Here is a 27,761-nt window from a genome sequence, read left to right on the forward strand (position 1 = left end):
AGATTAACAGAATCAATATATGGAGAGACCACATTGTCACAATATATGGAGAGATCAGTGACATTGAATTCAAATAAAGCACAGCACTGTATGGTTTCAAACTTTGCAAATCCTCTCTCTTTGAAAGAGCTTATCCTAACGGATAATTATTTTCTTGATTCTTTCTGAAACTATGACTAAAAATCCTTATCTTTAACAAAGTTTCAAATATTATTAGAGGTTGCAGCACTGGCATTTCCTACAGTGAGCTTTGTGGTGTTTAACTGTTCTGGTCAAAAAGAAGACTTAAGCAATGGTTTCTCCGAGTTCCCAGCCATTGCCCATGCAGTTCCATAATAATTACAAGCTGTTGATAAACCCCAAAATGAACAGAATGTCCCGACCCTGTACACATTCAAACGTCATGATGTAGGCCTCGAAGCTCTCCGTTTCTTCCTGTCATGCCAACCCAAACATTACAGTTCCACTTCCACTCTCATTTGCTTGGCTCCACTGCTCAAACCTCAACTACATTCCCTTTCAATCCTCCCACTTCCTCCAAACCAAAAGGGTAGCTATGGGCACCAGCTATGTCTGCCTCTTCGTCAGATATGTGGAACAGTAAATCTTCCACGGCTACAACGGCATCATTGCCCACCTTTAACTCTGCTACATGGATGATTGTATCAACGCCACCTCATGCTACCACTAGGAGGTTGAACAGTTCATCAACTTCACTAAAAACCTTCCACCCTGACATAAACTTCACAGGGACCATCTCGGACACCTCCCTCCCTTTCCTAGACCTCTCCACGTCTATCTGCAGTGACCGACTAAACATTTACTGCAAGCCCAATGACTCCCACAGCTACCTGGAATACTCCTCCTCCCATCCGATCTACTGAAAAAATGCTATCCGTTATTATCAATTCCTCTGCTCAAAGGAGGACTAGTTCCACCATAAAACATTTCAGATAAACTCCTTTTTCAAAGACAGCAATTTCCCCTCCCACATGGTTGACGATGCAATTGAACCCCACTCCTACAATCGCAATAGGGAGCCCTCTGTTCCTTACCTCTCACCGCTTCAACCTCGCATACATCATATCATCCTCCACTGCTTCCAGCAGCTGCAAACAGATCCCATCACTCGGGGTAAATTTCCCTCCCTACCCCTATCTGAATTCTGGAGATACCATTCCCTCTGCGACTCCCTCTTCAGGTCCACGCCAAACATCCCCCCTCCCCACCACCGTCCCACTTCCCACCCCATCTCCTTCCCTTGCCACCACAGGAATTGCAAAACCTGCGCCCACTCACCTCCAACAAGGCCCTAAATGATCATTCTACATCACAGAGAAGTTTACCTATATTTCCACAAATGTCACCCACTGTGTCTGTTCCACTTGGTGTGGTCTCCTCTACATCAGGGAGGCAGGGCATTAAGTTGCGGATCATTTCAGAGAACATCTCTGAGACACCTGTTTCAAACAACTCCATGACCCCGTGACTGAACACTTTAACTCCCTCTCCCAATGCACTAAGGACCGGCTGGTCATATTCTTGCTCAATTCCAATGAATAAATACAAAATAACCGAGCCTGAATTTGGGATGATGTTAACAGGATTTATTTCGATCTAAGCATAAACAGACTATTTTGACATAACAGGTGCAGACATCGACTTTCTGAAAAAGCAGCTCGAGCGATCTAAGTTGGCACCAATATGAGTTTGGTCAATACTGAGGCAAAAATACAGCACCCAATCTTGAGTGAAATAAATAAAGAAACTATCTTAGCCCCGAAACAAGATAGAGTGTATTAAATATGAACAAAAACGCAATTATTTTAGGATATAATAGAAAAGTAATTTATAGTGTATTGAAATGTAAACAGAGATGTGACATTGTGTCTCTAAGCTAAATTGGTCATTTCTTCCCAGCTAAATTAATCATTTCAGAAATGCCTTTGTTAAGCTTCATGTATCATTCGTCGGTCCACTCCACGAATCTTGCAAGGTCCTTGTTAAATTCTGAACTATCGCCTTCCTTGTACACAGTGATTGTTCGTTTCATGGTACAGCAAATTGTGAAGTTGTGTACTGTACGCCAATGTCTTTGTCAAGACTTCAAAGCAATCACACCTCCAAACATTTACAGAATATCACTATGGATCTTCCATGAGTCCAAAAAAATGATTTCTCAAATTTGCTCACATATCTATTGTGAAGGACGTTTTCAAATAACTTGAAATGCAAATGGTTCACATCAATCTGATGAAAGTAGCATTTCATGTGTTACACCACACAAAAAAAATCAAGCAAGTTTGTTGTCACGAGTTGCTCTGAGCATGTCTACGTTACATTCTTTTATCAAACAAAACCATTTCCAAGGTTGTGATGGTTCGTCTATCTTCTGTGCAAAGGTCTGAATTTTGTGTCTGAATGCAGATGTAACTGGCTGCTCTGGGTAAAAGTATAATTTGTGCCTTTCACAATGTTAATGTATATTGTTGACTTTAGTTGAATAAAGTGATGTTGTTCCAGGCAATGTGTGGCACCATTAATTAGACCATGAATTTCCACATCACTAGCCGGAGAGTCAGATGGAGTTTATTGATATCATTGAAACGAAGGCTTGGAATATTTCCGGTATGAAGCATGTTAATTAGAGCCTCTGAACTAGACAAAGTAGGAAAGATTAATTTCGAATAGTAGAACGTTTTCAAGACATAGAAAGATCGCTTCACCAATCGCACCATGTTCACATGAAAGCAGAGCCTTCCAGCCAACACACACTTTGTGAGGATTTCAACAATAGGGAACATGATTTTACAATGAGAGGAGAAAAAATTTAAAAAGGTTATCAGAGACAAATTTTATACAGAGAATGGTTTGTGTTTGGGATGATTTGGTGGTGGATATTTACAACAATTAGGAGACATTTGGATAAGTAAATGAATATCAAATGTTTGGAAGGATTTGGGCCAAGTACACACAGATGCGATTAGTTTAGTTTGGGATTATGACTGGCATGGACTGGTTGGACCGAAGTGTCTTCAATCATGCTGTATCACTCCATGACTCTATGACTATTTATTGAGTTTTCTCAATATTAAACAGTGCTGCAGTGATCCTCGAATGAACTGTTGATGTTTAGGTTGTGTCTGAGACTTTGCGGATATTTTCTTCCATGAGAGGAGGGACGGGTTCTCCAAGTTTCACAACTGAAAAATAAAATTTTCTCCAGTATTGTTGCTGAGTAGATTTGTTTCTGCAGAGGCAGTGGTTATGGTTTGCAGTTGGCTTTCCACCAACTAGTCAACAGTGAGACAAAATATATTTGATCCACTGCAGAAACTCCACCTGCTTCCAGTAAATGAACATGGGAACTTAAGGACCTTTTCTGCAGTCAGCTTAATTGCTGCCAACTATTGTATCTGGCCAATTAAAGGGAAAACGAATCAACTAAATAAAATCCTGCCAAACAAAGTATATTTTCCCAATTACTCACAATGGTTACATTTCACTTGGTATTTCTTCTTTAAAAAGGAAAGTCACTGAATTCAGCATTCACTGTATGACTATCAGAAAACAGGTGAATGACGTTTTGGTTAGTTCAGCCTGTTTATTGAGTATCTTTAAAGCTCCTGAATATGAAGTTAATGGATCCAAAATCCCACATTGCAGTAACTTTTTTTTATCATCTCAAAGTAAATCAACAGCGCATTTTTGCTTATTTTTATGAGTTATCTGCCCCTGTCAGAGCTATCGGTGAGCAGAAAAATGTATTGTTTATAACCTACATTCGTGGTAATCATTATTGTAATTCTCTCTAATTTAACCAAACATTCCTGATGTACCCAGACAGTTACCTGCAATTGTTTAGCCATTCAGGATTTTTAAAAAAAAACCTATGGACGGTCCTGTTTAGTTCATTAGATGTTCTTTCAAAAGTTTACCTCGGTGTCATGTATCACTGCCAACTCACTTTTTGTTTCTCAGACACACAGCTTTCCTTTACAATGCATTTTAGGATCGGAGTAATTTGAAAAAAAAAATAAGGAGATACATTCTGCAATGTAAGGAGGTGCTTCTAACCTCCGGGTCCAAACTGTTTAGTGACACACTCAATCACTTTAGACATGCTCCATATTTAGGTTGCCTAAATTGAATTTAGAAACGCAGATTAGAAATGATATGTTATTTTGTAATATGAGAGAGACTTTGATTGACAGCAAAAATAAAGTCACAAACATTGTTAGCTATTAATATTATTGAATTTCTTTTTAGCTTTATCTGCTTGTGCTTGAATGTCGAACTAAAGGGAATTAACCTCTAATTGAATATTCAGAATATAATAACATTGGACACGCTCTGTATTCAATTTTTAGATTAGATTACTTAATGCGTGGAAACAGAACCTTCGGCCCATCAAGTCCACACCGCCCGCCGAAGAGCACCGCCGCTCCTACCCCCCGACCCATTCCCCTACACCTAACACTCCGCGAAATTTAGCATGGCCAATTCACCTGACCTGCACATTATTGTACTGTGGGAGGAATCTGTGAGCCTGCCCCTTCCGATGGCCATATAAATCCTGGGCACTAGCCCGTAATTCAACACTCCTGCATTGGCTTTGTTTAGAAAGATCTTGGAAAAACCGTTTCCCACAAGTTATCAGAATGATTGTGTCGACTATTTTTCTCAGTTTGTTACTGACTTTCTCATCATGTGAGTGTTTTTTTGGTTCAAGTCTCTCTTTGGTTCTGTCTCAACGTTAGTCTACCGCAGGAATGTAAAATACACAACCATCATTTCATCTGCATTAATGCTCAAGGTTTATTTGTTTTCTTTTTAAAGGTGTCCAGTCGGAGGTTGTTTTGACTCAGCCAGATGCAGAGACTGGCCGTCCCACAAGCAGTCTGAAACGGACCTGTAAAACTAGTGGGTTCGATCTTAGCAGCTACAACATGTACTGGGTCCGACAAATTCCCGGACAGGGTCTGGAGTGGCTGGTACGCTACTATAGTCCATCCAGCAATAACTATGCACCAGCGATTAAGGGTCGATTTACTGCATCCAAAAACACTTCAAACAACATTTTCGCTTTGCACATGGGGAGCCTGAAGGTCGAAGACACCGCCATCTATTACTGTGCAAGTGGTTATAGCTGGAGTGAGTACTGGGGCCAAGGGACCATGGTGTCAGTGACTTCAGGTAAGAACTTTGAACTTTCGTAGTGACTTTTTAAGATTAGATTAGATTACTTACAGTATGGAAACAGGCCCTTCGGCCCAACAAGTTCACACCGACCCGCCGAAGCGCAACCCACCCATAACCCTACATGTACCCCCTACCTAACACTACGGGCAATTTAGCATGGCCAATTCACCTGACCCGCACATCTTTGGACTGTGGGAGGAAACCGGAGCACCCGGAGGAAACCCACGCAGACACGGGGAGAACGTGCAAACTCCACACAGTCAGTCGCCTATTTAGTAGTCAGAGAGCATTAGCTTTTGGATTGCAGGCCTGTTAGAACATAACAACATCCAAACATGAGAACCCGGGTTTCAGGCGCTGTAAGGCAGCAGTGCTAACCACTGTGCCACCGTGCCGCCTACCAAGAACTTTCTTTTCATGTGACTATTTTCTGAATTAAATGAAACTCTGAGTCTGTGCTGAGTTTGGTTTGGTTCGGATTGATTATAGACTTCAGTTAAGGCTCAGCAAATAGTTAAAATGGTGATGATGGAGTCAATTGCTCTTTGGATCTCTTTTATTTTTATAAGATCGGCATTCTGTGTGGCTGGGTTACTTGAAATACCTAATGTCTCTTAATCAGTCAGCTAAAAATAATGTTTAATGTCAGTGACACCCTGACTGTGAGTTTTATTATCAACAACAAACGCTAAGCATTTAACGATGTTCAAAATATTACCAAACATGATTAAAATATGCTAAAATATCATTATTCATTTCTTGAATATATGTTCTTACCATGATTATGCTTTCTCAATTATTTTGCTAATTTTGTTAACGGCAATCAGCTTACAAACTATCATAACATTTTCTCGCGGTGTTATACTTCATTCTGTTGATTAGATTCTGAGTTTATTTTACTTGATTTGGTTGAACTGTGTTGATTGGATTTTGGCTTTGTTTTTAGTTGGTTTTGTTGAATTGTGTTGATTGACTTTTGAAATTGTTTTATTTGATTCTGTTGAAATGAACTGTTTGGATTCTTAGTATGTTTCATTTAAATCTGTTGTTTTGAGTTGATTGGATTCTGATTTTATTTTCCTTGATTCTGTTGAATTGACTTGATTGGATTCGTATTCAGTTTGTGAAATTGATCTGCGTTTTCATTCGTTCTGTGTTTAATTTCTGTTGAGGAGATTGTCTCTCTGGATTACTTTTCATTACCAACATTTGTGAAGTTCTTTTGTTTTTCATGAATCATTTCTGCATTAGTTAAACTTATATGACATATTTTACTCTGCTTGATTGAAAACATTATATCAGTTTGTATCGGTTGAAAATCAACTTTAGGCAGAAACGGGGATGTGTGAGAAATGAAGAAAAAAACGAGTTTTTAATGCATTGACTTTTTTTTTAGAAATCTCAGGTCTAATTGTAAACTAACTGAATTTTGCTTTGAATAGCATCATTCAAAATAAAATTTGGGACTAAAATCTTAAACTGCAGAATTGATCAGATTACGTGGTTGAAACTAACTTAAAATTATAATGTGGTAATATTTGTCCATTCAGCAATTTTGTTTTGACCATGAAGTGATTAATCAATATATGCCTCCAACCGCTCTACTGTGTTTTGCACAAGATTGTCGTGATCAAGAAGGTTGTGCAGGTTGAAAATAAATTGAATTGTTGCCAGAAACGTTACAGCTTTAATGTTAAGTCCCCTCACAACAAGGGTGCTGTTATGACTTGTTATTTCTATTCAATTTAATCATTGGTTTGCTTGATTCTGAGCAGCTTTGTTAGACTTCAATTTGTTTTTTTTTGTGAGGTTACATCATGTTCTTGATTCTGTTGAAAATGTTTGCAGAGCTAGTTCTGCTGCAAACACATCGTGCTGTGATTTGTTGAGGAGGGATTGTGCTTGGGTAACATTAAATGTGTTATATTTGGGAAACCGTTTCTGGTTTCTACATTGTTTTTGCAATGTTAACATGGTTGGTGACGGTGAACCGCTCCAGGTTCCTCATTTCATGCAATCAGCATGCGAGTTGAAGTTTCATAAAGCCTATTATTAAGTGAAAGGCAAATCGCAATGGTTTTAAAAATTAAGGGAAAACATACCTTCTGGCGCCATTTTTAATTAAAAGAAATAATCAAGTATTAATGTAATCCATGCTTTATAATCCAAATTCAGAACTCAACTTCTAGTTCAATCACAAGGTCTGTCTTTGAACGGTTTACAAGTCATAAAGAAATATTATGTTCCAATAATCCTTGCTCTTGAGCAAAAACGCCATGACTGTGTTATAATTGATCAAGAAACACATTTCAATTCTGCTGTAGACTGCATACATATTTGCCTGGCTGGAAAAGATCATGAGCAAAGACCATTTGGAAATTTTGCTAAATTCTTTGAAGAGCAGATCAGTTTCACTGCTTGATCAGTTTAACAAATAACTTTAGTTAATTAATTGTTATGTCCCTGATTTAACTGGATTTTCAGGATAGAAATACAACATTAACTTAATTATTTCATCTGCACAGTGTTTTAGGTGTTCCCAATCTGTGCATTTTAAATAAATCGTTACATTTTACAACAAAATATCAACTGAAGAATCTGCTCACATCAGTTAAGTGTGACAATCATTTAGATTAGATTTCGTGCAGTATGCATCGGGCCATTTGACCCAACAAGTCCACAACGAACCTCTAAAGAGTTGCCCACCCAGATCCATTCTTCTACCCTAAATTTACCCCTGACTAATTCACCTAACACTATGCACAATATAGCATGACCAGTTCAGCTGACATGTACATCTTTGAATTGTGGGAGAAAACCCACACAGACACAGGGGAGAATGTGTGAACTCCACACAGGCAGTCACTCGAGGCTGGAACCGAGCCTGGGTACGTGTTTCTGTGAGGCAGCAGTGTCCACATTTACTTAGACATTCGTTAAAGCGGGCAACTCCAGACAGAAGCATGTTTTCAATTCATAACTTTTTAAACATTTTTGAACATCAAAAACACTTAACAAGAAAGTGAACTTGCTGCTTTTCACACTGGAATCCAGTATTGACTTTATGCAATGCATGCAAAATCTCCACAGTTTAAGAAATGTTTTAAGAATATGTAAAAATAATTTAGAGAATAATCCATTTCCTCCGGATCTATGCTTTAATTGGCGATATTTCCTACCTCACTAATTTTGTTAAATATAATGACTTAGGAAGTTTATTATCTCAGTGGCTAGTTATGTTCATTGTAGACACATTCTTTTCACATTAATCTATTGGTTAGTTCCTCTGATGAATGTTCAATTACAGTGAATTTATTTTCCGTGAGAAATTGAGCAATGTATCTACTAGGATTAAGCCTGCTGTGCAGTTTGTTTCAGTGCTATCTCCGACCAACTTGTCAACAGTCCTGACCATTTGTAAATTGTTCAGTTCGTATACCTAAATCTCAGGCAGTTTAATTTCATCTCGCACTTCAAATCCACTTTTATCCGGCAGAAATGCAATATTCGAATGGGTGCTTCAGAATTGAGAGCCCTGACCATGTTGTTCTAATCCGAATGAACATTTCAGGAACAAAAGGGAGATCGCAAGAGTTTTGAAATTGGTTGTTGGCATCAAGAGATATTTGATTGAGCGAGGCAGTGGGAAATATGCTGCATATTTTCTTTGTGCCTCAGTTGTGCAGGACATGTTTAGTGGCACAATGCAGAAACTGAATTTTTTTTGCATCTTATTATTTGAAAACATATCATCAGCTTTTAATGTCACTGGCAACAGTCATATTACAGTTCAAAACATTTTAATCTTTTTCTAAGTAGACCATCTGGTGCAGCAACATTCACAGGGGAAAGTGGAAGGGAGTTCTAGGGTGAAATCCAGTGACAGTGAATTAATGGCAATGCAATTCCAGTTTTATTTCTGTGTAGTTCCCATAGAGTTTGAACAATTCGGAGCTGCTGTCAAAGTATTCTTGGATAAATGTTGAAATGTTACTTTCATCGTGCAAACATTCTGGAACAATCCCTGGTTGTTGGAAGGTGTTAATAACTAACAAAGTTTATGCACTGTCAAACAGGTTGGCTGTGTTCTCCGTGACACTGTCGAGCTCTTTGTGTTTAGGTCTGTTGTGATGTTGTAGTAGGGTCCCTGTTTCTGTGCCAGGTTTCCTGTGTTCACTTACAACCTGTTAGAGAGGTATGTAACAACATCTCTTATCAGATTGCTTCAGTGCAAGAAAGCAGATTGAGATGTTTGGGTTTGTTGGAATTCCACTCACAGAGCCAGTGAAATCTATTCAATCGCTGTCCTGACTTGTGTCTCTTAGATATTAAACAGAATTTTGGTGGTTAGCAGCTTTTTCCAGATCAATGTTTGTTCACAAGCTTTTGGGCATCGCTAGATGGGGTTAATGGAGTAAGTACTCAAAGAAATCCCAGCTTTTGACTTGCTTTTCTAACAATATCATTTATAACTAACCCAGAATGAATCATGTTCGAAGCATATTTGATGTGATTATGCTTAGGCTGTTTTACTTTATAGTAAACCAGTGCTGTAGCTAAATTTGATTGTTCAGTACGGTGGGGGTTCCGCTGAACCCAACATTTGCAGCAGATGGTGATAGCCTTTCAATTGGTTTTCAATTAGTATTTCAGACCGTCCAGTATCTCTGCTAAGAATCCTTTGTCCAACAGGAGTCAAGCAAACGTTATCGCTGTTTATCTCAACAGGTGTGAGCTCTTGCGCCAAAAACATGAAAACAATTTGGTGAAGAGGGGAGTCTCTGGATACGAAAGGTTAACCTTGCTTTCTCTCCACAGGAGCAGCCAGACCTGCTGAGTTTCTTCAGAAATTTCTGTCTTTATTTTGGTTTTCTAGCATTTAAATTGTGTTGTTTCATTGAAAAAGTTATGTTCGATTAAATACATTCTTCAGAGCAAAGATGCATTTGAACAAATTGGGAATGTTCAGAGAAATTAAATATCAGAGAATCGTTGAATTTGAGCGCCCTGATCTCGAGCTGTAGTTTCACAAGAAACTATTATGAAGTAACAACACATTCCAGAGTGCAATGTGTGAGGTAATTGTTTGGAAGTTATTTTGATCACTCATATAGAGAATGTTAATGATCCACTTCCAAATAATCAACAGAATTGTTAAAAAAACATGCGAAACAATTAATTTGTTGAACTATTTTAATATAAAGTGATCACTGTCAACGCTAGCTTAATGCATGACACAATGATACGAAGGTAGGAGCAGGAGGTCTGCACTCAGTCCCTCGAGCTGTTCCACCACTTACTTAGATCATGGTGCATTTGTGAGCCAAATCCACAGGCCTCCCTTTGGCTAAACACTTTAACACCAATGATTATCAAGCCAAAAAACTATCCCAGATTTACTGATTCGACTGCTCATAACAAAGGGAGACACTATTTCTGAAAGACGTTTCTCTGAGTATTTAAAGTGACACAATGAGGCTGGAATTAATTGCCCATGAAAGTCAGCGTTAAATCTCTGAAAATTTCCAATTGAAACATTCCAATTATCATATTACATTAATTTAACACTATACTTCCCTGGAATAATGAAATATAATGTGTGATTGCCTTTCTAGAAAGGAGGGAAGCTTCATTCCTATTATATGATTAAGAAATAGTTCTGTTCATTCAGTGAAAACACAGTCAAATCACACAAAAAGAAACCATGTCATCTTGTGTTGACACACAAGTGCCTCAAATGATTTTCAATTCTTCCAGTGGTTGTTTGACTCTCTAGACAGGTGGAAGTGTCAGACTTTTTATATTGCCTTGAGAAACCAGTTGTCATCAGTTTATTTGAATTGCTGAAGTTTGTGTGGTCTTAGCACATTCACAACGTTGTTAGGAAGTGAGTCCCATGGCTGTGATCGAGGAAGATGAAACGGCCAGAGAAATAGTTGAGAGTCAAGTTGAAGTCTTATTTGGAGGAAAGCTTTCAGGAGAAGCATTTACATGCATGCCCACCCTTATCATCAAGAATCTCAGTTTTGGAACATGCTGCCAAAGGGACATGTCAGCATGCAAAATGGAAGCTGACGAAGGCAACTCGGCCCCTCAGGAATGGTATTCCATTCACAGGATCATCGTTAATCTTGCTGCTCACCAGTCTTCGCAATACACCGATAACATTGAACCTGATTGTTTACTCTTCAAGAAAAGAATGGTGAACCTTTGGAATTCTCCGCCACAGGAATTGATTGAGGTCAAAGCATTGAATGATTTCAATAAGAAGGTAGATTCCTTCAATCCTCAAAAAAAAATGCTACGGATGTGTGGGAGAAAGGCAATCAAGCTGCAATATTGGATGAAAGCCATGAAAACATTGAATGTGGCCTGGTTTGTAAGTTTCCACGTAACGCCAAAATTGGTGGTATAATTGGCAGTGAAAGTTTTCTAAACGTACAATGTGATCTTGATCAGCTGGGCCAATGGGCTGAGGAGTGGTAGATGGAGTTTAATTTAAATGAATACGACGTGTTGCTTTTTGAGAAGACAAATCAGGTCACAACTTACAGAGTTAATGACAGGGTACTGGGAAGTGATGTTAAATACAGGGCTCTGAGGGTTCAGACTCATAGAGTCTTACAGAGTTAATGGTAGGGCAGTGGGTGGTGATGTTGAACACAGGGCCCTGAGGAATCAGACTCATAGATTCTTGAAAGCGTTGTCTCAAGTAGCTAGCGTGTTGAAGGTGTTTGGCACTTGTACTTTCATTGTTGAGAGCATTGAGTGCAGGAGTTGGGGATTCATGTTGTAACTGTACAAAATATTGGACTGAACTGCCAGAGGACGTGGTAAATGCAGAGATAGGTACAACATTTAGAAGACACTTGAACAGCTACAGGAACTGGATAGGTCTAGATGGATATGGGCCAAAGTCAGGCAAGTGGAATGAGTGTAATTTGGGAACTCTGGTCAGCATGGATGAACTGGACCAAAAGAACTGTTTCGGTGCTATATGATTTTATGACTCACTGATTTTATGGTAGAGTAGGCTCAAAGTTGGAAGGTGTGGTGAGCAAGTGAGGGGCTAGATTGGGAATGTGGGAGAGTTTGGTTTGGTAGGCTGTGGCACAGTGGTTAGCACTGCTGCCTCACAGCGCCTGAGACCCGGGTTCAATTCCCGACTCAGGCGACTGACTGTGTGGAGTTTGCACCTTCTCCCCGTGTCTGCGTGGGTTTCCTCCGGGTGCTCCGGTTTCCTCCCACAGTCCAAAGATGTGCAGGTCAGGTGAATTGGCCATGCTAAATTGCCCGTAGTGTTAGGTAAGGGGTAATGTAGGGGTATGGGAGGGTTGCGCTTCGGCGGGTCGGTGTGGACTTGTTGGGCTGAAGGGCCTGTTTCCACATTGTAAGTAATCTAATCTGTGAGGTGTTGGGTGGGTGCTCGGTAAGTTTGCATGCACCCTGTTTGGCAAGGTGGCATCAAGGTAAATTACAATGGTCACTGAATAATTTGGTAGAATTGTGCTTGGTAGGTTAAGGGTAGTTTGATCTGAAATGTAGGAGGTCTGTCTTTGCCAGGTTGGTTTTTGGAGAGATCAGCGGGGTACCAGGCTGCTTTGTGGAGAGGTGGGCAGAGTGCAAATGCAAAGCTCGGAGTCTGGTAGATTGTAAAACACAGATGCGAAAGGAGCTGGGATGCAATATGCACAGGTTGACTTGGCAAGATGAGAGATCAGTGACCAAGGGCTGAGGTCATGCCTCGGATAGTGGGCTTCTGTCAGAGGTTGTGAAAATTACGGTGCCAGGTCCAGTCAGGGCCAGATTCACCATGGGCCAGATGCAGGGTGACAGGAGTGGAAATGAGTGAAAGGAATTGAGATCTTATGTCCATCTGGAATATAGAAGATTGCATTGCAGTGCCCTTCAGCTGTAGATGTTGCGCCGACCTGTGGAAGCAATATGAAGCCTATCTATCCTCCACTATTCCATTTTTATCCAATGACCTTTTAAATGCTATTAAATTGGCGAGTGTGCTATTGTTCCAGGCGGTGCGTTCCATGCCCCTACTACTCTCTGAGTAAAGAAGCAACCTCTGACATCTGTCCCCTATCTATCAGCCCTCAATTTAAAGCTATGTCCTCTCCTGCTAGCCATCACCATCCAAGGAAAATATCTTTCACTGTCCCCCTTTGTTTATTTTTATGTCTCAATTAAGTCACTTCTCAACCTTCTTCTCTCAAACAAAAACAGCCTCAAGACCCTCATCCTTTCCTCCTAAAACCTTCCCGCCATACCAAGCAACGCCTTGGTAAACCTCCTCTGAACTCTTCCAAAGCTTCCACATTCTTCCGATAATGCGGTGACCAGAATATTTCACAATACTCCAAGTGCGGCCACACCAGAGTTTTGTACAGCTGCAGCCTAACCTCGCGGTTCTGAAACACAGTCCCTCTATCGATGAAAGCAACCACAAAGTATGCCTTCTTGACAACCCTATCAACCTGGCTGGCAACTGTTATGGATCTATGTACATGGACACCGAGATCTCTCTGCTCAGCTACACTACCAATATGGATTGCCTTGGATGCGTGTCTTGTGATAGAGGTTGTGTGGTCCGGGCATGAAAGGTGTGTAGCAGGGTAGGGTTTGTCAATGTGAGTGGAAAGTTTTGTCTAGACAGAGTAAGTGCAGTGGTTAGTCTGAGAGATGAACTGCGTGACAGTTTGATAGTTATTAAAGTTAATAGTTACTTTTTCATTTCTCAGATCATGTTTATGGAAATACTCAGCTGTAACACTGCAAAGTCTCTGAACCTTAATAGTCCTCCATTTTTTTCAGAGGCCTCCAGCATTCAGATAATTGTAAATCAGAAGTTTTAACTTCCAGGCAATTGGCATGAGTTCAACTTTGACTGCCATCCTCCCAGTCCCAGTGCTCAGCTCCTGCCTGTGCTGCTGCTGCAGTGACCTTCCACCCAAAGAGAACATTCTGCCTTGCACTGATAAGTGAGGAAGGCTCACTGGACCTGATTTCGAAGTATGGGGACGGCAAACACAAGTAGACACAACTTTATAGTGAAGGGAGATAGGTATAAGTCAGAGGTATTTACTTTACTCATTGAGTCGTAAGGGTGTGGAGTGCTTTGCCTGCAATGGTAGTAGTTTCGCCAAGTTAAAGTGCATTGAAGTCGTCATTGGACAGGCATATGGACGTACAGGGAATAGTGTAGGAGGAATGGGCTTCAGATTCGTATGAGAGGGCAGGGTAACATCGAGGCCCAAAGGGCCTGTACTGCGCTGTAATGTTCTATATTCTATGTCCTGTGATTCACTCTGATTTCTCTCCGTGGATACTGCCAGCTGTTGCGTATTTCGAGCAGCACGGTACCGAGTGGGGCGGCACGCTGGTCCCGTAGTTATCATTGCTGTCTCATAGTGCTCGGGGCTCGGGTTCGATTCCAGCCACGGGTGACTGTCTGTGTAGAGTTGGCACTTTCTCCCCATGTCTGTGTACGCTTCCTCTCACAGTCCAAAGAGGTGCAAGCTGGGGGAATTGCAAATGTTGTGTTCAGGAATTAGGAGGTTAGAATGCATTAGTCAGTGTTAAATGTAGAGTAATAGGGTAGGGGGAATGGGTCTGGATGCGTTACTTTTCAGAGGGTGGGTGAGGGCCTGTTGGGCCAAGTGGCCTGTTTGCACACACTGTAGAATTTCAATGAATCTGCATTTCCTTGGTTTGGGTTTGTGAAACCTCTCTGCTTTTCACTTGCAATCCAGTGAAAGTGTCAATTGGTGAGATCGTCAAACAGTTACTGGTGGTGGGATCAGGATGTTCTTCTTCATAAATTATATGGTAATTGGCAAGTTCGAGGGCATGTTTATAAAGAGAGAACCAAAGATCATGATCAGAAACTGGTAGGAAACAAAAACAAAAACATTTATGCTGTAGACTTCAGAGGGAGCATACTGGCAAATATTTACAGCTGACGATACATTTGATTAACTGATAAGGTCAAATTAACAGGAACTAACATGCTCAATTGGTCATTCTACTGTAGAGATACCTTCTCCCCCCACGCTGTATGGTCTGGTCACCTCCTGTCAGAAGCACAACACCGGTTCCGTGATCTTTGGTTGTTTGGTGATGGACTATTCCCGTGACGTCACCAATGTAACCTGGAAGAAAGGTGGGGAGCTAATCACGACTGGATTGAAGACTTATTCATCAGTGAGAAACAAGAACGGAACCTACACCCTGAGCAGCCAGTTAACCGTGCCCAACTCAGCGGTAGATTGCCCCAGCAAAATCTACTGTGAGGTTCAACACAGCGGGTCACACAAAAGCAAAGAAATGCCATGTCAAGGTAAGTGTTGTGGGAAATGAGATAAACAGAGCATCTGGGACTAACATGAATGAAGCATTATTTATAACGATTTTCACTGAATCACCTCATACAGCACAGGAGAAAGGCCCTTTGGACCATCCAGTCCACGCCTATCAATAGCAGCCACCTAACTATTCCAATCTCATGTGCTAGCACTTGATCCATTGCTTTATATGACTTGACTTTGCAAGTATGCCTCTAATTACTTCATAGTGGTTATGAGGGGCTCGGTCTCGGCATGACTTATAGGCACTGAACTCCAGACTCACACCACCATCTGTTTGATTTTGTTAAACTCGAGATCAACTCTAAACCTCCTGGCCTTACCTTCACCATGTGCTCCTGAGGCATTGATCTCTCCATCAAGGGGAAAACTTTCGTCCAGTTTACCCTGTCTATGCCTAAAATAATTCCAGATATCATGATAATCTTCTCCGTAATTGTCCTCTGCTCCAAGAAAAACACATGTCTAGCTAATCTAGTTTCATAACTAAAACCCTCCAACCCAGGCAAAATCCTAGCAAATCTCATCAATGCTGCCTTCAGTGTAATCACATTTACAGAGTCATAGAGATGCACAGCATTGAAATAGACCCTTTGGTCCTACCTGTCCCTCCAGACCAGTTATCCCAAGCCAATCCATTCCCACCTGACAGCACCCGGCCCATTTCCCTCCAAGCTCTTCCTATTCATATATCCATCCAAATGCCTCTTAAATGTTGCAAATGTACCAGCCTCCACCAGTTCCTCTCGCAACTCATTACATGCACGTTACACACTCTGCGTGAAAAATTTGCCCCATAGGTCTCTTTTATATCTTTCCCCTCTCAGCCTATCCCTATGCCCTCCGCGACACCAGGGAAAATACTTTGCCTAATTACCCTATCCATGCCACTCGTATTTTTGTAAACATCTATAAGGTTAACCCTCAGCCTCCGACGCGCCAGGGAAACAGCACCAGCCTGTTCAGCGTCTGCCTGTACCTCAAATTCTCCAACCCTGGCAAAATCTTTTCTGAACCCTTTCAAGTTTCGCAACATCTTTCCGATAGGAAGGAGACCGGAATTGCACGCAATATTCCAATAGTGGCCGAACCAATGTCCTGCACAGCCACAACATGACCTCCCAACTCCTGTACTCAATACTCTGACAAAAAAAAGAAAGTATACCAAACGCCTTCTTCACTATCCTATCTATCTGCAACTCCACTTTCAAGGAGCTATGAATCTACACTGCAAGGTCTCTTTGTTCAACAACACTCCCTAGGACCTTACGATTAAGAGTATAAGTCCTGCTAAGATTTGCTTTCCCAAAATGCAGCACGTCGCATTTATCTGAATTCAACTCCATCTGCCATTTCTCAACCCATTAGCCCATCTGGTAAAGATCCTGTTGTAATCTGAGGTAACCCTCTTCGCTCTCCACTTCACCTCCAATTTTGGTGTCATCTGCAAACTTACTAACTGTTCCTCTAATGCTAGCTTGAAAATCAGTTATGTAAATGATAAAAGTAGAGAACCCAGCACTGTACATGATCCCGACCTTATATTTTCTTGTAAACATTGCCACTGAAACAGCACAAATCACCAGGACAGCAAACAGCACCCAATGTATAACACCGCAGGTCCATCAAGAACATGCACACAACGCTTCAGTATGGCCTAACCTGTGTTTTATTAAGGTCCAGTACCATCTCCCTACTCTTCATTGTCAATGTATCGGCTAATGAAAGCAAATACCTTTCCCACCTTCTTAGCCTCTTTATCCAGACGACACAGTACTATAGGGGATTGGTGGGTATGTATACCAAAGATCTTCAGTCCTGTCCAGAATTTCACCATTCAAAACGTAATACCTCACAGTTTCTTCTCCCGAATTACATCACCTTACAGTTATCCAGAATGATTTCCATTTGCAACTTCTCTTCACATATAACCAACCCTTGTATGTCCTTCTGCTGTCTAAAGTTAGTATGTTTATCACTTACCAACATGACAAGTTTCCTGTCCACTGTGAATTTACTGGTTAATCCTCCTACATTCGAGACTCAATCATTGGTATATAAGAGAGACAACAAGGAAATCAACACCAATTCCTGCAAAACACCACGAGACATAGATTTCCAGTCACGCAGACATCCTATGACCATTATCCCGGCTCCCACCACTCAGCTAGTTCTCGATCCAATCTGGCAAATTAACTCGGATCCCATTGGCTCTGATTATTTCTATCATCTGGACATCGAGTTTTCCCTCTGAAAACTACCATCAAATTGTTACACATGACATCCTCTCAATAAAACACTGCTGAAAATTGTTGATTGATCTTCCAAATGAAGACTAATTCCGTTTCTCAATAGTTCCAATAGTTTTTCCACCACTGTGACTAGCTTGACAGATCTGTATTTTCATTGTTCATCCCTTCCTTCGTCCTGATTAACAGTGCAACATTGGCTGATCTACACTCAGCACAATTGCTGTGGCCAGACAGTCATTCTAAATTATTGTCAGCGACTCAACTATTTAATCTTTTGCATCACTCAACAGCTTGGTATGCATTTCATCTGCCCTGGAAATATAACCGCTTTTCATCCAGCAAGACAACACAGAACATTACATCATGTGTCCTAATTTTCAAACGTACATCACAACACTCCTCCATGATTTTTATCCCCAAATTGCCCCTCTTCCTAGTGAACACGGACACTACACAATAGACAATAGACAATAGGTGCAGGAGTAGGCTATTCTGCCCTTCGAACCTGCACCACCATTCATTATGATGATGGCTGATCATCCTCAATCAATATCCTGTTCCTGCCTAATCCCCATAACCATTGATTCCACTATACTTGAGAGCTCTGTTCAACTCTTTCTTAAACGAATTCAGAGACTGGGCCTCCACTGCTTTCGGGGGCAGAGCATTCCATTCACCCACCACTCTCTGGGTGAAGACGTTTCTTCCCATCTCTGTTCTAAATGGCCTACCCGTTATTTTTAAGCTGTCACCTCTGGTTCGGGACTCACTCGTCAGCCGAAACATGTTTCCTCCCTCCAGAGTGTCCAATCCTTTCATAATCTTATATATCCCAATCAGATCCCCTCTCAGTCTTCTAAACTCAAGGGGATACAAGCCCAGTCGCTCCAATCTTTCAACATAAGATTGTCCCGCCATTCCAGGAATTGACGTTGTCAACCTACGCTGAACTCACTCAATAGGCAGAATGTCTTTCCTCAAATTTGGAGACCAGAACTGCACACAATATTCCAGATGTTTGTTTCGACCACGACCTAATCCTCTGGCTCCACTCCAGTATTAACACTTACTGATCATTACTGTTTCCCGAATTATTCTTTTATTATGAATGAGCCTGTAACTTTAAAAAATATTATCCTTTATTTTGACTGCTATTATTTTCTCATGGTCCCTTTTGCTCTCCTAATACCTCTTTCTTTCAACGTCCCCCTTGCACGTCCTGTCCTCCATAATAGTATCTATTGTTCTGAGATTTCAGTATAGAACAGAAGTCTCCCTTGTTTCTCTTTATCTCACCCTCCATGCCCTTTGGTGTCCGCAGTCCACTACATTATTGGTCCTACGCAGTAGCTTTTTGGAAATGATTTCCCTGTTCTTTTCTTATTTCTTTCTTAAATATGTCACACTGCTCTGATTTAAATTTACCACTAAGTGCCAGTTTCCAGTCCACTCTGGTCAAATCATTACCTGATCTTATTGACATTGTCCTTCCCCTTCAGAACTTTGGGTCAATTTCTATCCCTTTCCAGAACAATCTGGAATCTAACCGATTTAGGATCACTATCTGCACTGTCCATTGATGTTTTGCACAATGTGTTGACTTCATTCCCTACAGTTAAGTCTAGGTTCACCCCTCTCTTGCAAGGTCTTGATTAAAATTCTCTGTATGAAACATATACTTCTTTAAAGTATTCTCCTGGGGGCATTTTCAGAATTCTGCTCCCTCTAAACTTTTGTCAAAAATGAATATCCAAGCCTACGCTGAGGATGTTAAAAACCTCTTTTCTCATTCCCCTATTTAATTTACGTTTCTGTGAAATTTGCCCATGCATCTGCACTTGGTCATTTGGACTTATAGTAAGGTCTATTGTGCTCTCCCAGTAGTCATGTTTGCTGTATTTTGGTTTTGAAGTACTGTCCATTTGGCTTTGTTCGAGGAGGTATACATGATTTCATATCTCTTTACAGCCTAAAATACTCTTGTTAGAATTGCGACAGAAGCAACATTCGGTACCGCACACCCCCGCCCCCATCCTATTCAATCGTTCCGTGCCTCGCTTGACGGCAGTACATCCTAAAATATTGAATACACTCCTGTCCCGCTCTCAATATGTCTCTGTGATAGCAGCCTCGCAATTTTTCTCATTTATACCGATAATGCATCTGTCTTGTTCATTAGACTCTGTCATGAAAACGAATACCATCCAACGTTGCTATCTCCCTTCTGATTTAACCGGCCTATAGTTTCTCTGCCTCCTTGATTCACTTGCTGTGTACTATAATTTTAGCCTTTCACATTGTCCTGTTGGTCTTTCTGCGTGGATCCCAGCTTCTCCAGCACTCTGCACCATAATGATTCTTGTATCCATTAACCACAAGAAACCCTGATATATGATAACTGATTGTATTTGTTATGGAATCTGTCAGATAATTTGTGCGATGTATTTACTAAAGGTCCAGATATTCTCCAACCAACTCTTCTCCTTACTGTGAGCTCCAGTGAAGAAATCGCAAACAGCAAGTTTGCAACCGCTGTCTGTTCAATCATCGATTTCCATCCGAAGTCAATCTCCATGATCTGGTTGAAAAATGGCCGACCCTTGGATTCTGGCTTCTTCACGTCTCCCGTGTGTGAGGCAAACGGGAATTTCTCGGTGACGAGTCGGCTGATGGTCCCTTATGGTGAATGGTTCAACAGCGCAGTCTATACCTGTCAGGTCACTCATGGAGAGAACATTCAAAGTAAAAATATTACCTCACTCCAGGGTAAGAGACACATACTGAGAGAGCTACAAATCATTCTGAACTCTGATGTGAATCAAACACAATAATTTATCAGCCTTAGTAAACAGCACGGTACAGCGTCTCATTTCCCAATATGCCACATATCTCATTTCAGCTTGAGTGTTACATTTGCATTGCTCATAATCCAACATTTTGGCAAGTCAAAAAAACATGTTTCCCCTCTGTTGAAGATAGATATATAGACAGTGAGCTTTGTTAAATAGCTTGTTGGCTGACCACCTGGGAGAGGAATTCAGAGGGTTGAATCTTTGCCTGGTAGCCGCTTCAAGGATAAGTTTGGAGGAGGAGGGGGGGGGGGATATTGGAGATATATCTGATTGAGATATAGAAAATAATGAGAGATTGAGGTGGAGTGAACATGGAATAGATGTTTTGACTGGTAGGCGAAACGAGGATCCAAGGGCGCAGTCTCAGGGTCAAAGGGGAATCGTTTAGAACTGAGATGGGGGGGAATTTCTTCAGACTGAGGGTGATTAATTTGTGGAGTTTGTTGATGCAGAGGGCTGTGGAGGCCAGGCCATTGTTTGTATTCAAGCCAGAGATAGATCGGATCGTGTTTAGTATAGGGAGAACACAGTAGAATGGCTTTAGCCCGAAAGGTCGATTTTCTTGGTCGTCGGACGCTGCCTGGCCTACTGTGCTTTTCCAGCACCATTGTGATCTAAACTCTGGATTGGCCAAGCCAATCTGATCCTCTATCTTATGATGTTGTGGTCTCAAAATGACGTGTTTAAAATATGCAGTGACCCTTACTTGAAAATAAATCAAAATGCGTTCAATGCTCAAGAATGAGCTGTTGGCCTTGGATATTGTACGACATCGATTTTTTTTCTGGTACTGAGCTCCTTAACTTCATTTATGGGATCAGACCACAGATCAAGTGGGTATCACATTGATTAACTGGGATAAACGTGATTTCACTAAGCTTCTTTAAGATGCTCTCTATAATTAGTGGATGATACAGGAGAATAAATTCTGGTAAGAATGCTACAATAGGGACGAATGAACTAGGAACTTGAGACATGCTGATTTATCCTAGTTTGGGGTGGCGATGTTTACACAGTGTATAATGGATGTCTATAAAACTAGTGCACATTTCCATCGCTTTTCTGGATGAATTTCAGATGCTTTTGCTTGTTTCTCTTTTTCTGTGTTCTATGAGGAAATTAATAATTGCGGCTTGGTAAATAAATTGAACGTACAGACTAGTCATGAACTAACTGAATAGAGGGAAAGATTTAAGGAGATGGGTGTCCTTCTCGATATCCAATGCTGTACTCAGTGTCTTGTTTTCGGATCTATTCCCAACTCAGCCCACGAGAGACAATGACATAAATTAGAGAATTACATCATACCAATAACGGAAAGTATTTTCGACCACATTGAATATAATGAACAGAATTCACTGTTCCTGTAACACTGCAGAACTCTGTAAAGAGAATAACTATTATTTAGTATAATTTGTCCAAAATTTGGGATGTTATTTGTCCGGTAAAAAGTGAAGTCTGCAGATGCTCGAGATCACAGCTGAAAATGTGTTGCTGGTTAAAGCACAGCAGGTTAGGCAGCATCCAAGGAATAGGAAATTCGACGTTTCGGGCATAAGCCCTTCATCAGGAATGTGTCAGTCAGTTATTTGTCAGTCACCATGACCAGCAGCATTTGCACCTAAGGGTTATGCACGTGGAAATTAACTAATTTATATTCAGATTACTTTTGTCACAAGTATCAATAGATGTGAGAGACAAACTCTGAAAGAAAGGTAATTCCATGGGTTACGTTATGGTATCTTCGATGATTTTACTTGTTTCACAGGTTTCACTTGTTACAAAGGCAGTGCTCTTTAGGAATAATTACACAGGGTATGTTATAGGTAATCACAAATGCTTTCACAAAGCAAAATACATCAACAATAGTAAGCATCGTTTCAGCAATAGTTGGAGTTGCCATTTTGAAGGTGGTGTCTTCACCATGTGAAGAAGTAATCTGAAGATTGGGTATTTGCAACATAAAGAGGCACTTTTCATTGACTTTGATTTTTTGTTTCTTCAAAGATACCGAGTGCCACGCTAACACCGTTAAAATCCTCCCACCACCAGTAGAACAAGTCTTACTGGAGGGGACGTTGACGTTAACCTGCGTTTTGTCCAATCTTCCTTCTGGAGTCAACGTTACCTGGACACAGGAAAAGAAGCCTCTGAAATCAGAGATTGCTGACCAGCCTGGACAGAATCCCGAAAGCCTGATCAGCAAATTGGACATTTCTACTGAAGTCTGGCTGAGTGGTGTTACTTTTGAATGTGTGGTGTACTATCAGAATCTATCGACTTCGCTGAGAGACTCCATCCACAAGGAGAAAGGTGAGCGGTGAGATTAAAACACAAAGGATCTCATGTGTAATCCGGATCCTGCTACATCAATGGCAGCCTTTGATTGGTAATGAACAAACACCGTTGGGAGCATTAATGATGCATCTGAAGGCAGGATAGCTAAGTAGCTGATTAAGAAAAAGATGGAACAAAAGATATTTTATTCTGACTAAGTCAGATAAGGTGGGAAGAAGCCTGGGTTGTGATGTCACCATCAGCAATGACAATTGGACAGAATGCCCTTGTTGTGGGCTGGAAACATGGCGACAACTTTCACATTAAACTTTACTTTTTTATCTGAACAGAATATGTACCATTCTGCTCTTTTAGAGAACGAAAGTGAATAAATCCCAAATTAAAAATGGCGTATTTTAATATTTCGTGAAATTGTGATATTGGTTCATTTTTAAAATTTAATTTATATTTGTCTCAAATATTCTGCAGTGATTAATCTGCTGGAGCCATCAGTGTCGGTCCTCCTGCCACTAACAAAAGAAATCCCCGCTCAGACGTTTCAATCCCTCACCTGTTTAGTGAGAGGTTTCTCCCCCCAAGTGATCTTCGTCAAGTGGACAAGCAATGACAAGCCAGTGAATCCCAGTAACTACAAGAACACCGAGGTGATGGCAGAGAGTGACAACATCTCCTTCTTCATGTACAGCCTGTTATCCATTACAGCGGAGGAGTGGGCCAGTGGTGCTTCTTACTCCTGTGTGGTGGGACATGAGGCAATTCCATTGAAGATCATCAACAGAACAGTCGATAACTCCAGCGGTAAACCGAGTTTCGTAAACATTTCAATTGCATTGATGGACACTGTTAATTCATGTCAATAAAAATCTCAAAGTTGCATTTAATAATTCAACAGAAATAATAACGTTTTTATTTCCTCAAGTTGCGAGCTAAATACTGAATTAGTTGTTACTCACTCTGGCTTACATTCCATCTGTGCAGTTAAAGTGGATTATTAACAGGTCCAAGACGAGTGCCTTGTGTAGTTAATGTTTTCTGCTCAGATACACCCTGAGTCAGAGACAACGTAAAGCTCACTCATTGCAGGATTCCACCAAGTACCTTAGCCATCCTAAATCCCTCTGTGACAAAATCTGAGAATGTCCATTTTATATCAAGGGTATGGCACCAGTTTTGAACTTGGTGTTCTTGATTCCCCCGATTGGACATTCTTACAAAATTCATGTCAGTTTTAAACTGCCACTTTGCACCAATTGGAAATGTAAATTTAAGAAACGTTAAAATTAAACTTGATTGGAACATAACAATCGTAAAGAGTGCAGAGCAATTTGAATGTAACCTTTGTTTCTGGGGAACTGCGAGGGATCTTGCGCCAGCGCATGAGTTGACAGAATGTATCTTCACTTTCACACTGAAGAGAATCGATAGATGAGTTGTTGTGGAGCAGAAGTGAGAGGGACGATGAATGGTCTGTCCTCTTGCTCCCTGTGCAGAGTTTTCATGCTAGATGTCCTCTGTAATGTAATCCAGTTGCTAACAGGAACTGAGCTGAAAATGTGTTGCTGGAAAAGCGCAGCAGGTCAGGTAGCATCCAAGGAGCAGGAGTGTAGACGTTTCGGGCATGAGCTCTTTTTCTGATTCCTGAAGAAGGGCTCATGCCCGAAACGTCGACTCTCTTGCTCCTTGGATGCTGCCTGACCTGCTGCGCTTTTTCAGCAACACATTTTCAGCTCTGATCTCCAGCATCTGCAGTCCTCACTTTCTCCTGTTAACAGGAACAGTCAGCTTCTTGCTTGATGTCTGAAGATTTAAAATTTCCACGCAAAATAATACCTTTGAAATATGTTGGTCAAGCTCGGCCCTGTTAACAAATGATTAACATTGACTCCCATAAACTAAAACCAGTGTTTCCATCGTCTGGTCTGAATTCTATAGTTTGGGCTCAGTTTTCTGGAGCACATGGGATCAATTCAGGTAGTGGAGCACTTGATATCATTTCGTTTCATATACAGAACACAAGTAGACGATTTCTGATAAACATATTCAGAAAAGTTATTTCTGGAGCAGTGGGGATTTGAACTCAGGCCTTTTGTCTCAGAGACAGAAATTCAATCATTGCAACAGATGAGTTGCTCAAAAACGCTTATCTCTCCACGACGATGGGAAATGTTTCCTGCAACACCAAGGTCAGATCTAATTTAGGCAATCCATTAAAATTAGAACAATAAAATTAGAATAATAAAAATTGCAGTCTGGTAAAAGAGCAGAAACATACATAGAGAGATTATCACAAATACACACGCAAAGACACATATACAGACTCTCACCTAAAGACAACTATTTACGTGCACACTCAAATATCCATATAGATAAGACGTCATACACGCATACATGCACGGAGCCACACGTGCAAGTGATTTTTGAACACTCACCTAAGCTCTTAAAAAAACTCACATACACCGAAAGAAAAGCATTTGCACTAATGAACAGGGGTACTCTCACATAACCATGAGAAACATAGAAACACGCTAACACACAAATGGACATGAATACATATACAAAAATACAGCATAATACATACAGACATACACACATGAACATACAGATACAAATTCCGAAAAATGTCCTCCCACATGTCGACTCACACAGGCACATAATTGCACAGAGATAAACATTAATATCATTATTTTCCCAATTTCAGTATCACAAACATACGATGACAGAGGCATCTTAATTGGGTATTTTAAAACCACATTGATCAGCATGTATACAATGTCACACAGACACACAATTTCAGAGTCCCACATGCAGTCACACAAGTGCATAAATCAAAAAATAGAGGGGCGTTTATTAAATAAGGATAATATGCACAAGCATCAGCAAGCATGCACAATTACACAAACAAGCTTATCAGGAGATGGTTTGGGAAGGATTGGCACAAAAGCAGACATCATCATATAAATATAAACATCCATCAAAACATGACTTTGAATGCTAACATTTAATAAGCATAAACATGAAAATAACCTAGTGTAGGTAGGATCTGAAACAGACACATGAGCACTCATTTTAGATAGCACAATTGAAAAGTGAACACTCACAAAGACATTCCAAGATAAGCATAGTCATCAACGATGTAACATATTAGCATGATGATGGTTACACAATGTGAAAAGATCAAAATTTACGTACACAACCATATGAGCACACCAGCAGTAAAGGAACTGTGCACGAATGTGTTTGTTCGTGCACTGACTCCGACATGGGCAAGAGTGAAGCATGAGACTCTCATAACCACATACACAAACATTAAAGGAACACCAAACACACCAAGCAGTGGATCAAATAAATTAAGGGACACATGTACAAAAACTTATTCCTAAATATACAGATCCTACAAATAAAAATACGAAGCAATGTCCTGACTGTGATGTCAATTCTATTCATGAGTTGCCAAGCAAATAGTCATCAATACGTAAAGATGAGAATCACATTTGAAGTTTTATTCAGTGATGGCCACACTTTTCAACTAAACTGCTGTCACAGCCTATATTTAAAATATAATGATATAATTAAATAATCATTTGTAATAAGCATCCCACAAATAATAATATCTTCCAATGATAGATTACAAAAAATATAAATATTCTGACATGGACAATGAAGAAATAACGGGTTCAGTTACTGTTTGTAATTTCTTGCTGAGACTCAACAATGCACTAATAGTTGCAGATAAGAGTCACACTTGGGAAATACCTGACTGCTTTATGAAGATGTAATGATCTCTAATTGCACGACTTGCATGGGAGGTGGGGAGATGTGTTGTTTTCGCAGGTGTAGCGAGAAGGTAGGTGGTGATGGTGGGCTTGAGTGTGGTGCTGGTGGGTCGGGAGGGGGATTAAATCAGCAAGCACTAGGGAAATGTATAATTGGGTACTAACTTTAGTGCATAATTATTCTAGTAAATAATTTAGTCTCAGCAAAACAGCTGGGATAGCTGAAACACACGAACTAGGCAACTAAAGACACATTGTTAAAATGTATATTCAGGAATGGAATATACCTGTGAACAATGGAAGATTTTACAAGCAAACAGATAAAGTGATAGGAACATCAAGATCCAAGTTTAGCAAAATCTTCCTAATGTCAGCACTTACAGATGGAAGGGTCGCCAACTTGGAGAAGGGGGGAAATAATAAGAGCGGATCGCAAGTTAGTCATAGAATAAAGTTGATTGGGAAATGTAGGAGTCAGAAGTGGTGACCTCATGCAGCTCAAAAGTATAACTGTGTACTAGTTTGAATATTCATTGCTCATTTGCTTCTGCATTTGATGTCTTTTCTTGCAAGATCATAAAATAAATTGTCTTGTTTCCAGTTTTGGTGGTCTCGTCTAAATTTTATTAAATTTGTTTCTAACAGATTTGGAGGCTCATCCCGGGAATGCAAGCTCCAGTCGCTCGGCATTTTTGAGAAAACGGAGAAGGTGCACCTCGCTGATTTCGGCGGTCTCTAGTGCCCCTCCTTGCCGCAAGCGGCCTGTGCGAGCGTGATCGGGACTGAGAGACCCTGGAAAAAAGACAGGAAGACGCGGCGGTTTCGGTCAGGTGACTCTTGTGTGCACAAGATCCTGGGAAGAAAAGTCTTAAAAAATTTATCCAGGCGACCGGGGGAGGCAGCGGTATTTGCTGCCAGTTGGATATATCCGGGGATCCGGGGAACCGGGGTTCCGGTCGACGGGTGTTGGTTCTGTAATTGCTGCCAGTTGGATACATCCGGGAGTCTGGC

General features: G+C 40.7%; 1 gene segment (V, D, J or C); it reads left to right on the forward strand.

The window, feature by feature from the left end:
- The first annotated feature begins 992 nt into the window (after positions 1–992).
- Positions 993–27,526, forward strand: LOC132824821 (Ig heavy chain C region-like). The segment is given in 7 exon segments: positions 993–1,134; positions 4,840–5,196; positions 15,245–15,550; positions 20,255–20,593; positions 22,687–22,992; positions 23,446–23,775; positions 27,396–27,526. Coding segments are annotated over 7 exon segments (1,911 nt in total).
- Positions 27,527–27,761: the final 235 nt, after the last annotated feature.

The sequence above is a fragment of the Hemiscyllium ocellatum genome, chromosome 19 (genome assembly GCF_020745735.1).
Source record: "Hemiscyllium ocellatum isolate sHemOce1 chromosome 19, sHemOce1.pat.X.cur, whole genome shotgun sequence".
NCBI classification, from domain to species: Eukaryota; Metazoa; Chordata; class Chondrichthyes; order Orectolobiformes; family Hemiscylliidae; genus Hemiscyllium; species Hemiscyllium ocellatum.